This window comes from Bos mutus, chromosome 1, assembly GCF_027580195.1.
Source record: "Bos mutus isolate GX-2022 chromosome 1, NWIPB_WYAK_1.1, whole genome shotgun sequence".
Taxonomy (NCBI): domain Eukaryota; kingdom Metazoa; phylum Chordata; class Mammalia; order Artiodactyla; family Bovidae; genus Bos; species Bos mutus.
The window spans coordinates 9152787-9165949 of NC_091617.1; the positions used below are offsets into that span (position 1 = coordinate 9152787).

General features: G+C 38.8%; 1 protein-coding gene across 1 annotated transcript in view; it reads left to right on the forward strand.

The window, feature by feature from the left end:
- APP (amyloid beta precursor protein) overlaps positions 1 to 13163 on the forward strand; it is a 312665-nt gene that overhangs the window by 123350 nt on the left and 176152 nt on the right. The window contains 2 exon segments of the mRNA XM_070367423.1: positions 5410 to 5522; positions 7928 to 8121. Of these exon segments, the coding sequence (XP_070223524.1) occupies positions 5410 to 5522; positions 7928 to 8121 (307 nt within the window).

The window sequence follows — 13163 nt, forward strand, 5'->3', positions numbered from 1 at the left end:
GCCTGGAAAATGCCATGGACAGAGGAGCCTTGCAAGCTACAGTCCCTCAGTTCAGTTCAGTCGCTCAGTAGTGTCCGACTCTTTGCAACCCCATGAACTGCAGCACGCCAGGCCTCCCTGTCCATCACCAACTCCTGGAGTTCACCCAGACTCATGTCCATCAAGTCGATGATGCGATCCAGCTATCTCATCCTCTGTTGTCCCCTTCTCCTCCTGCCCTCAATCTTTCCCAGCATCAGGGTCTTTTCAAATTAGTCAGCTCTCCACATCAGGTGGCCAAAGTATTGAAGTTTCAGCTTCAACATCAGACCTTCCAATGAACACCCAGGACTGATCTCCTTTAGAATGGACTGGTTGGATCTCCTTGCAGTCTAAGGGACTCACAAGAGTCTTCTCCAACACCACAGTTCAAAAGCATCAATTCTTCTGTGCTCAGCTTTCTTTATAGTCCAACTCTCACATCCATACATGACCAGTGGAAAAACCATAGCCTTAACTAGACGGACCTTTGTTGACAAAGTAATGTCTCTGCTTTTTAATATTCTGTCTAACTTTCCTTGCAAGGAGTAAGCATCTTTTAATTTCATGGCTGCAATCACCATCTGCAGTGATTTTGGAGCCCAGAAAAATAAAAGTCAGCCACTGTTTCCCCATCTATTTCCCATGAAGTGATGGGACCAGATGCCATGATCTTCGTTTTCTGAATGTTGAGCTTTAAGACAACTTTTTCACTCTCTTCCTTCACTTTCATCAAGAGGCTCTTTAGTTCTTCTTCACTTTCTGTCCTAGGGTCACAAAAAGTCAGATATGGCTTAGCGACTGAATAGCAACAAATCGATGGGTAGCTGTTGTATAACACAGGGAACTCAGCTTAGTGCTCTGTGATGACCTAGAGGTGTGGGACGGGGTAGGGGGCAGCAGGGAGCAGTAGGAGGAAGACTCATGAGGGAGGGGATACATGTATATATGTATACATAGAGCTAATGCACATGGTTATGCAGTAGAAAGTAACACAACATTATAAAGTGATTATTCTCCAATTTAAAAAACATTTATAAATAAAATGCAAAAGATAAATAAAAATAAAAGTGAGCATGGTTCTATGTGGAAACTCCCCAAATATACTATCAGTTTTTTTTTTTTTTTTTAAAAGCTATTTCTTAGAGCAATTTTACATTCTCAGCAAAACTGAGTGGCCACTACAAAGAGTTTCCACATATCCCCTGTTGCATCATAGTTGGGTTTTTTTTTTTATATCATAGATTTTTAAGAATAATGTTTTTAGAATTAAAAAGAGAGCAAAGGTAAACCGTATTAAACTAAACCAGATTCTGAGAAAGGATTTGTTATGTTTTTACCACTTCTCTTTCATTCCTTATTAAATAAATTTTAACAGATTTTTGTGGTTGAATTGCTTTAACCTTTCCAATGTGTAACATTCTAGTATGTGCCATCAGTTTTGAAAGTAATATAAACAAGACTGTAAAATCCAGTCTTTGATGAATTTTATTTTAATGTTAGAGTACAATGAGTTTACTGTTTTGCCATTAGTCCCGAGGGCCTATTAAATAACCCGTATTAATCCTTTAAAAAAGCAATCTCATTTGAGGGACATATATTTCTTGACTATGTGCAATATTAGAAACCTAAGGGCATCTTCACACAGTGAAATGAAGTGCCATTTTCCAAATAAAAAATACAAATCAAATATCCTTTTATTAAATTAATGTCATACGTGTCCTTTTGATGAACACTTGATTTTACCAAGGTAAATATCTTCCAGTGATTTGACTTTGCATTAAAATCTACTCCTTAGCAGATTGGCCTCAGGTCAAGTAAAAAAGGACACTTTGTCGTTCTGCAGCTGTTATCCGGTTTATGCCACAAAAACTGTTTCAGGACAAAGTTGACAGTATCCGATATCTTCTTCTGATTGTCTCATGAACTGATTTAACAGCTTTGGCCCAGGCATTGAATCTTCCCAGATAATTTGTAAAAAAATAAAAAAACATTGCTTAGTATTTCTGATGTTTGTAAATATGGCGATGTGTGTGTGTTTGTATGTGTGTGTGTGTGTGTGTGTGTGTGTTAGTTGCTCAGTTCAGTTCAGTTCAGTCACTCAGTCATGTCCGACTCTTTGCTACCCCATGAACTGCAGCACTCCAGGCCTCCCTGTCTGTCACCAACTCTCGGAGTCCACCCAAACCCAGGTCTCTTGAGTCAGTCAGTCAGTCATGTCCAATTCTTTGCAACCCCATGGACTATAACCTGCAAGCCTCCTCTGTCCATGGGATTTCCTAGGCAAGAGTACTGGAGTTGGATAGCCATTCCCTTCTCCAGGGGATCTCCCCAACCCGGGGGCTGAACCTGGTCTCTTGCATTGCAGGCAAATTCTTTATCACCTGAGCCGGGAAGCCCAGATGTGTATGGTAGTATGGCTTGACAGTTCGGAGCTGGTAAATCAGGCAGGCATCTTCAGGCCACTGTCAATTCTGGCCTCCTGTGGCCTTGAAAATAGGATGCCTCTGGTATAAAGTATTCTTGCTATGTGTGATTGCCTGCCCTGAGAAACCATGAAGAGTCCACTTGGAGAAAGATGTGTTGATTTCTGATGAGGTTATTTTTGTTTTCCATTCTCCCAATTCATCTTTTTTTTGGGGGGGGTCTGTTTTATTTATTGTTTTGTTTTATAGTATTCTATGTAAAAGCAAAAGAAAATATGACATCATTTGCATTATTATGTCATTTCTTTCCTTATAATTTATATCTTGATGTTTGTCTCTGGGGCTTGGTTATAGCCTTCTCAAGGCAGGTGGCATTATGTGTGTTTCTGGGAAAGTGTTAGTCACTCCCTGTGTCCCACTCTAGAGACCCATCACACAGCTGTTGTGGAGCTGAACTGCAGTGATGCACGTGGAAAGCCAGCCATCCCATGGACTCAAAAGTTTCCTTCCTCACCAAGTACCACCCCATGAAGCCCCTGGGGGCACCGTGTCTCATAATTCTTGCATTCTCTGTGACCCACAATGCAATGCTGTGGACACCATCAACTGTTTCAGAGATTTGAGGAATGATAAGGCTCTTTATCCCCTGTGATTTGCCTAGATTTTTACCCAAGTATTATTTATTAAAATAAATACTTAAATTTCATGAGGCATCGTGTTTGTTTGAACTAGAGACAGACTAAAATTTAAATGCATTTTTAGAAAGATAGTTTTAAGGAATCCTTTTGTTTAAAGGGTTTGAAAAGTTGCTTTTTCTCCCCCTTCTTAGAACCTTTATCTCGTTATGTATCATTTCAGAAAATTTCATGTAACGTACTATGAAAGTAAAAAAATGGTTCTTGTCTTTGCTGATGTGTGGACAACTTGTATTCCTTGCCTGTTTGTAGTTGTTGGTTTAATCTGTTCTTGCATATCTTGCTTGAAGGATCATGGTACCTTACGCAATGGTCTCCTTGATTACTCATCATCTTATGACAGGAGTCCATCTTTCACTTGATTAAAGAGTTTATCTGGGAATCAAACGAGCACGTCATTACTGTTTAAAATGTCCTGTGGCCTGTGTTACATCCAAAATGATTTAAAACCTTAGACTCTAAAACTAGAGTCCGCCATATTTCTCCAGTCTTTCATTTATTTCTGGACATTTTTCCCCACCTACCTTATGTTCCAGCTATAGTGGACTTCTGCCTCTTCTACAGATATGCTTTGTCCTGTTTTCTTTCTTTGCACAGAAGGTTTCCTTTTGCCATGTGTCCATTCACCTATCCATCCATACATCCAGTGTGGTCATGTTTGCTAGAACTAGGCCATGGATTGGGAGTAGAATGTTAAACAAGATAGATACTGTCTTAACATTGCATTCATTCCTACATGGCCCATTCCTGTTCATCCATTTAGACACATTTCTACTGTTATCTCTACTTTGAGATCATTCCCCAGCATCCCCAAGAAGATGTGTTCACTATGTTGATCTATCACTTTATCTCTATTATAGCATTTAATTTCTTCATTCATCAAGACATTTATTGCCTACTGTGTGCAGAATCTATACTGAAATTGGGGATACTGTAGTGAACAAAACAAAAATTAAGCCCACAGCTTATACATTATGTTGTAATTATCCAACTTAAAGTACTTATGAGAATGTGAATTCTTATAGGACTTCAGGTAATATCTTTATATCTGAACCAGCAGTACTAAAATAATTTGCATGATATACAATTAAAAGAAAAAAACTACAGCAAAAGTCTAAGGAACAGTTTTCATGATTTCATTGAATTAAACTCTGTGAAAACCATCTGTATATGGGCTTCCCAGGTCACACTAGTGGTAAAGAACCCACTTGCCAATGCAGAAGATGTAAGAGATTTGGGTTCATTCCCAGGTGGGGAAGATCCCTTGGAGGAGGGCATGGCAGCCCACTCCAGTATTCTTGCCTAGAGAATCCCATGGACAGAGGAGCCTGGTGGGCTACAGTACACGGGGTCACAAATGTATTATGTATGCTGTTTGTTGTTTTAGTCGCTAAGTCGTCTCCAACTCTTTGCGACCCCATGAACTGTAGCCCACCGGGCTCTTCTGTCCATGGAATTTCCCAGGCAAGAACACTGCAGTGGGTTGCCATTTCCTTCTCTGCTGCTGCTGCCACTAAGTCACTTCAGTTGTGTCCGACCCTGTGCAACCCCATAGACAGCAGCCCACCAGCCTCTCCCGTCCCTGGGATTCTCCAGGCAAGAACACTGGAGTGGGTTGCCATTTCCTTCTCCAATGGATGAAAGTGAAAAGTGAAAGTGAAGTCGCTCAGTTGTGTCCGACTCTTAGCAACCCCATGGACTGCAGCCTACCAGGCTCCTCCATCCATGGGATTTTCCAGGCAAGAGTACTGGAGTGGGGTGCCATTGCCTTCTCCAGTATTATGTATATAAACATACAATACACATATGTGTATATATAGATTTTATTTAGAAAGTCGAAAAATGCTAACTTTTCTGTTAGTTTCAGATTAATATGTCCAAGAAAGAGGGGTGGACAATTATTTATTTGGATTCTTCTCAAATAATCACCTTGGCGAAGTCAATCTGTAATTTTTTCACCCTAGTTGCAATTAAGTGGCAGTTTTTTGTATGATTACTTCACAGAGATTCATGTTCAATAAATTAAAATTTCACTTTAAACACATAGAAAGTATTTAACCATCAAGGTAATGTGACAAGGAACTTGGCTGTTTACGGAAGCAGGACTCAAAATTCTAAAGATACTTCTTCCTGCTTTGACTACTTCATCATTCTAAATGCAGTGTAACTTCTCTGAAGTTCTTTTAGCCTGTGTTTCCTTGATACCGTCACCAGGATAAGATCCCTGGGATGCAGACAGAATGATGTGAAGCTGTTTTCTTTGTTTGCAGTTGGCGAGTTTGTGAGCGATGCCCTCCTTGTTCCCGACAAGTGCAAATTCTTACACCAGGAGAGAATGGATGTCTGTGAAACCCACCTTCACTGGCACACCGTGGCCAAAGAGGTACCAGCCCTTTCATTGCCCTCCTTGCCAAGTGACAGTTTCCTAGGGATGATGCGCAGGGACACTGTAGAGGGTGTTTGGAGGCAACAGCTGTCTGTTGATAAATGTGTTTTTTTTTTAATTATTACTGTTAAAAATAAAAATCTTCATGAATATTTTAAGAGGATATCTTGAGACAACAGCTGTGTTGATCAATAAGTTATTATTTTAAAAAGCTATCCATGAGTATTTTATGTTTAGTTAGATTTGTTATGCTATGTCATGTTTTATAAATTAGAAACTATAAGTTTATACTCTCTATAAACCTTAAAACATACCTTTTTAAAAATTTTTGTAATTTGTGTGTTGTTTTCGTTTGGCACGTGCCAAGTTTTTATGCTTTAACTTTTTTCTCTGTTATCCATTGGGGAATACAATGGTAGAGGAGGAAGTAGCTTGTCCAGTACGGGCATGAAAGTTACAGTTAGATCTGAGTTTTGCTATCAATTTTGTGTTCAGTGCGTCACACTGACGCCATCATTTCTCCATAGGGAGGAAGTCTATGGCACCAGTTCTGACTTTTGCTAACCCCCTGCTTTTAGCAAAGCCAATAAGACATAAAGCAATTAGCATAAAATGTCATTTTTTATATTATTGCCTTTAAAACTGCTTTGTCTCTTTAATATATTATGCATTTTTTTCTGATAAATTTGTATGCTTTTTTTTCCTTTGTAATGAAATCAGTCTCCCAGAATTAGGTTCCTTGATTTAGTTCAGTGGTTCTCAAATGAGGTCAGTTTTGCTCCACATCCCTTCCCAAGGACATGAGCCAATGTCTAGAGATATTATTGGTTGTCACAGTTTTTTTGTGTGACAAGGGGTGATACCATTGGCATTTGGTGGCCAGGGGCCAGAATGTTCTGCTAAGCATTCTTCAGTGAACAGGAGAAGTGTCCCTTGTCCTCTAGAATAATCTGGCCCAAAATGTCAATGGTACTGAGACTGAGAAACCCTGATCTAGCTCCATTTACCCATTGCATCATAGCCTTAAAGCTGTTAGGCAAAAAACACCACTTAAGATTCAGCATTAATTTTGCCTTTTATAAAATAATATGTTGTAAGCAACATTGTCTTTATATAAAAATGTTTCAGAGCTAATTGATATTAAGAAAACAACCTAGATGATTTAAAGCCCAGTACCCATCTGATTGGGCTTCCCAGGTGGCTGGCTCAGTGGTAAAGAATCAGTCTGCCAATGCAGGAGATGTGGGTTCGATCCCTGGGTCAGGAAGTTCCCCTGGAAGTAGGACATGGCAACCCTCTCCAGTATTCTTGCCTAGAAAATTCCATGGATAGAGGAACCTGGCATGCTACAGTCCATGGGGTCGTAAAGAGTCAGATATACCTTAGCAGCTCAGCACGCACAGATGCCCATCTGACTACCTTATTTTTCATTTCTTCTGGAGTTTAAAAAATTTATTTGCCACTGAGAAACAAAATGAGTCTAATTCCTATGAGGTCAAAGTACACTCTGTAAAATTTCATTCTTTACTTATGTGTATTGAATTATTAATCTTTCCTCTGTCACCACTGGGTGCTTTCAAAGCTTTATGTTAATTTTGATTTGTGGGAATTTAACAAATCCCAGGAAAGCTAAAGGATTTGAAGGAGAAACCTCTAATGACTTTAAGTTTTGATTCATGGCAGAGGATAATTTCTTCTTTTCCTAAGACTCTTACTTTGAAAGTGAGCCAAGAGAGTTGCAGTTGCTCAAGTAAGATAGATCCAAGTAGATCCAAGTGAGAGTAGCTTCCATCCATAAAGGAAGTGGAAGTGAGTTGGGGGATATATATGTGGAACCATCACTACTTCCTGATACACTAATGAGGCTGGAAAGAATTGATTTTCTGATAACTGTTCACTGTAGAGGTTTCTTCTATGTCTTAGCTCCCAATTTATTTCTACTCATATTGTTTTTATTCGTTTCTATAGTATAACAACATATTATAGTTTAGTCTCTTAAGTCATTTGCGACCCTATGGACTATACTCCACCAGGCTCCTCTGTTCGTAGGATTCTCCAGGCAAGAAAACTGAAGTGGGTAACCTTTCCCTTTGCGAGGATCTTCCTGACCCAGGGATTGAACCCATGTCTCCTGCATTGCAGACAGATTCTATTGCTGTTGAGCCACCAGGGAAGCCCCATAACAACCTATCTCTATTAAATAAGTATCAAAGTTAAAAATTAAGGGTACCAAAGTAGCTTGTGCTAAAGAAACGACTGCAAATCCACTCAAAAAGCAAATGATTCTTTCCACTGTAAAATTGGTCTCGATATGCTGGTCCTGTGTCTTTCTAGAACTGGACTTTCTTAAAATGAAGCCCATCTACTCCAGTACTTGTTGTTTTCTCCTTACCTTTTTATAGACCTGTAGTGAGAAGAGTACCAACTTGCATGACTATGGCATGTTGCTGCCCTGTGGAATTGACAAGTTCAGAGGGGTGGAATTTGTATGTTGCCCACTGGCCGAGGAAAGTGACAATGTTGACTCCGCGGATGCAGAGGAGGATGACTCAGACGTCTGGTGGGGTGGAGCAGACACGGACTATGCAGATGGGAGGTAAGGTGGCCTTTATGTTTCGTCTCTCCTAGATGCCAGAACATCTAACGTGTAGTTTTGTTTCTTCTATAAATGTATGTCTTTCTATTTCTTATTTACGTGATCTCTCCCACTCCCATCGAAGTTTGCCTTTATGGAATAAAGTCTAACCATGAAGTTCTGTTCTGGTTATAGCCTACCGTTTAATTTTAGTATAATTAATGGGCCATCACTGAATTAATTGTAACTATTTTATTTTAACCTCACGAGTTGGGATCAAAATTCCACTGGTATTATAATAGGTCACTGGTAGTTCTGCAAAGACTTGAGAGCTGGGTGAATGACATGGTCTTCTGTTTTGGTCTGTAGTTTAGAAATTTGGGGAAGGGATTTGGGGATTATTTCATCAGTCATTGGCTAAATCTGAATTTTTCTTAAGAAGGATTTTGTTTCTGTTTGTGTGGGTTTTTGTTTTTGTGGGGTTTTTTGCCTTTGTCATCTTGTCCTTTATAAATGAGGTCAGAGGCAATCATAAATGTTTGCTAAAATTCTTTAACTAACTTTGGTTTCTGTGATTATTAATAAATATATTTTCACCTCATTTTCTTTGGAATCTAAATCCCATAATTTGTAGATTCTTAGTTTTAATTGAAGGCATCATTTGTATTCATCATTTGTAATTCATAAAATTATAAAATCTGAATCTTTGGTTTCTGTGATTATTAATAAATATATTTTCACCTCATTTTCTTTGGAATCTAAATCCCATAATTTGTAGATTCTTAGTTTTAATTGAAGGCATCATTGTATTCATTATTTACAATTCATAAAATTATAAAATATGAATCTTTGGGTTAGAAAAGCCATCTGGTTTAGTCACATCCCCAAAGGTGATGATGATGTAACACTTCACTTTTTCCTTCAGTATTTTCTCAGCTGTTCCCAAATGTTAACAAATTTCCAAGTAGAATATTAAATATGACTTGTAGGGCTTATAGTAATTAATATAAAGTTTTCTGACTTTTATGTAATTAAGCACAGGATTTTTAATAATATATTTTAGAATTTTTTAAGTTTTTTTTTTATTGAAGGATAAGTGCTTCACAGAATTTTGTTGTTTTAAAGTAGTTTTACAAAAATACATATCTATTTTAGAGATATATAAGAATCTATGTACACTGAGGATCCCTGATTGTCATTTTTGTCAGTTAATAATGCAGGCTTCTCTTTGGTGTCTTACCCATTGTTACCGTAACTCTCTTCTTGTTAGTTAAGGTTTCTTGTGTTCCCTCTTTTACATGATTTAGAAAAATTGGGTTCAGTGTAGCAGGACAAGCAAATTCTAAACCACAGGAGAAAGAAATAAAGAAGTGAGCTGTATGCTTACATTTTTTGCTTATGTTTCTAAGAGATGTAAGTTAAATAGTATGAACTCCTTCTCCCAGGGCAGGAAGCATCAGTGAGAACAGGGTTTGTCAGTGGGAAGGCTTCTGAGCATTGCATTCTAGGCCATGGTCGGCCCCCTCCCCTGTGTTCCCTGTGCCAGGTATAGAAATGTCCATTGGTTTGGGCTTAATTGCTACTTTGTCTAAAAGTTGGAGTTGCTTAGTTCTTATTGATGGCTTTTTCATATTCTTCCTCAGTCATATGTGGATTTGAAGGTTTAAGGGTGAATTTGTAAAAGAGTTGTCGTGAGGGCTCTTACTACCCGATGTCAGTGCAGTCAGGATTCAAAAGGGAAATTTGGGGTGTTCACCGATTTTCTTTTCTCCTGGTTTGTTGGATGCGTGATCGATCACGTCTCATTACTGAATTGGCTCCGTACTTAGTAAACAACCCAGATGATGATGAATAAACCAAGACAGCTCCATGGCTGCTCTTAAAATCATATGGAGCCAGCTGTGTACTTGTAACCCTGTATCAAGGTTGTTGACCCGCCATTCGTGATCATTCATACACAATGGACTTTTGTAATTAAAAGTGGGTATTTGTGCTTTTCCTGAGAGTGACAGGCTTTTGCCAGGCTCTCTTCTGCATTTAACATTTTTTTTTTTTTAATGTCTTATAAAACCTACTGTTTACTGGGAATAGATTTCAAGGTATCTTGATCCTTTCCTCCTACCCTCCTTCTGACTTCCTGAACTAATTGAAATCATTACTAACATCGTTATCTTATGAAACCCTCTTCAGTGGCCTGTTCTCTTCCTACATCCCATCTCACTGGTCCTAGAAAGAGATCCACAGGGCTTCCCCTTCTGGCCTGGAGTCTCTCATTTATTTATTATGAGTCTCTCATTTATTATTTACCTATGTCAAAGTAGGTAACTATACCTACTTCGATACCCATCTCTCTGGTTATGATACTACTCTGTCTTCTTCGTTACAGTCACCAAACTATAGAACACCAGTATACTGTTTTTTAACACTGCTTTTTTTTTTCTTTTAATTTATTGCATTATCTATTACTAGAGCAACTATAGAGTATATTAAGCTAGATTTGACACTAGTACCACAGTCGTAACTGAAGGACTTAGACAAAAGTAGGCCATACGGTCATCTTACGTATTTCGGTTTTCTGTAATATCACCATCCAAGTTGACATTCAGTAGAAATGTTAGCTGGATCTTTCCTGATCCCCTACATTTATATGCTGTTCTGCTGTCTGCAACAGTTAGACCTTGAACCGTGTCATCCCTAAGAAATGCTGTACCCACAGGGTTTCCAGGTTTGACATTACTCTCTAAATATGATCTTCTGATCTTAGACCTAAAATACGAATCTGGTCCTAGGGATTTCACCCTTCCTTTATAACAATCACCTCCCCAATTCAGGCTTTTAGTTCATTATCTTCTTCTTTTTTTTTTTTTTTTTTTTGGTTCTTTCTGGCCAGGATGGACCCAAGGGGTAAGGATTTTTACATATTCCTTTGAATATCCTGGATTTATTGATACCCTTAACATTTTGTAAAGATATTTTCATCAGTCCTCCCTATGTGGGGAAAATTAACTTCTCCCTTTAACTGCTTCTGAGCTTTCCAAGGTTGATGTTTAATCCCACCAGTTAATTCCATTTCTTATTCATGCTGTAACATCAGCTGGGGTATTAATGTTATTGGATACAACTAATCATCACTATTTGATGACCTAACATCATTAAAAAGGCTACAAATAATAAATGCTTGAGAAGGCATGACAAAAAGCAAATCCTCCTTTTGCTGGTGGGAATGTAAATTGGTGCAGCCACTATGGGAGACAGTATGGACGTTCCTTTAAAAACTAAAAATAGAAACCATGCCCACATGGTAACACACACTAGAGATTGACCTTGTAAAAGTAAGGAGTGTGAGAAAGTATTCATTAATCCCTTTAACTTAATCCCTTAAAGTTCATGAAAGGAGACATACTGGAAAGAAACCCTATGAGTGTAAACAATGTGGTTGATGATTTGTTTCTCAAAAAGTTTTACAAAATCATGAAAGAAATCCCACTGGACTCTATACTTGGTATTGACCTAAATGGGAGGAGAATCTGAATAGGAATGAATATATGTCTATGTATAACTGACTGGTCCTTCCCCGGTGTCACTAGTGGTGAAGAACCCACCTTCCAATGCAGGAGACGTAAGAGACACGGGTTCAGTCACTGGGTCAGGAAGATCCCCTGGAGAAGGGCATGGCAACCCACTCCAGTAATCTTGCCTGGACAATCCCATGGATAGAGGAGGCTGGCGGGTATGGTCCATAGGGTTGCACAAGAGTTGGACACGACTGAAGCGATTTAGCATGCACCATATGATCCAGCAATCCTATTCCTAGGCACATATCTGGAGAAGGCTCTAATTCAGAAAGATGCATGAACTCCAGCAGTGCTCACTGCAGCACTATTTACAATAGCCAAGACATGGAAGCTACCTAAGTGTCTATTGACAGATAAATGGATAAAGAAGATGGTGTGTGTGTGTGTGTGTGTGTGTGTGTATAGATATGTGCTGTGGTAAGTCGCTAGGTCATGTCTGATTCTTTGCAACCCTATGGACACCAGGCTGCTCTGTCCATGGGATTCTCCAGGCAAGAATACTGGAGTGTGTTGCCATGCCCTCCTCCACATACACATACACATACACACACACACACACACACACACACAATGGAATATTGTGTGCTTAGTTACTCAGTCATGTTCTACTGTTTGCAGCCTCATGGACTGTAGCCCACCAGGCTCCTCTGTCCATGGGGATTCTCCAGGCAAGAATACTGGAGTGGGTTGCCATGCCCCCATCCAGGGGATCTTTCCAACCCAGGGATCGAACTCAGATCTGCACTGCAGGTGGATTCTTTACCATCTGAGCCACCAGGAAAGCCCCCAATGGAATATGACTCATTTATTAAGAAAGAATGAAATAATGTCATTCGCAGTAACATAGATGGACCCAGAGATTATCATAATAAGTGAAATTAAAGACAGGATATCACTCATATGTGGAATCTAAAATATGTTACAAATAAACTTATTTACAAAACAAAAACAGACATAGAAAACAAACCAATGACTACCAAAGGTAAAGAGGGGAGAGAGGGATAAACGAGGACTTCGGGATTAGCAGATACAAACAACTGTATATAAAATAGACAAACAACAAGGTCCTACTGTATAGCACAGGGACTGATATTCATATCTTCTGATATTCAGTATATCATTATAGGACATTCAATACCTATAATGAAAAAGAATATAAAGAATATATATATATTAATAATTGCATTACTTTGCTGTACGCTAGAAACTAATGAAACATTGTAAATCAACGATGTTTCACTTTTCAAAATAAAGTTTTTTTAAAAAGAAAGAAGAAAAAAAGACAAATTAGAACTGCAAAAAGAAAAAAGAATTGGTTAGAACCTAATAGAATTAAGATATCAGGTCACTTGCACCACTTCATTTTTGAACGTGTTTTTCTGTGAGCCCTGCAGGCACGTATGCCTTCATTCTCTTCTGGCAAAGCTAGTGGGCAAAACGAGAGAAATATTACATCACTGACCCCCACACAAGCTGGGGGCCTGCCAG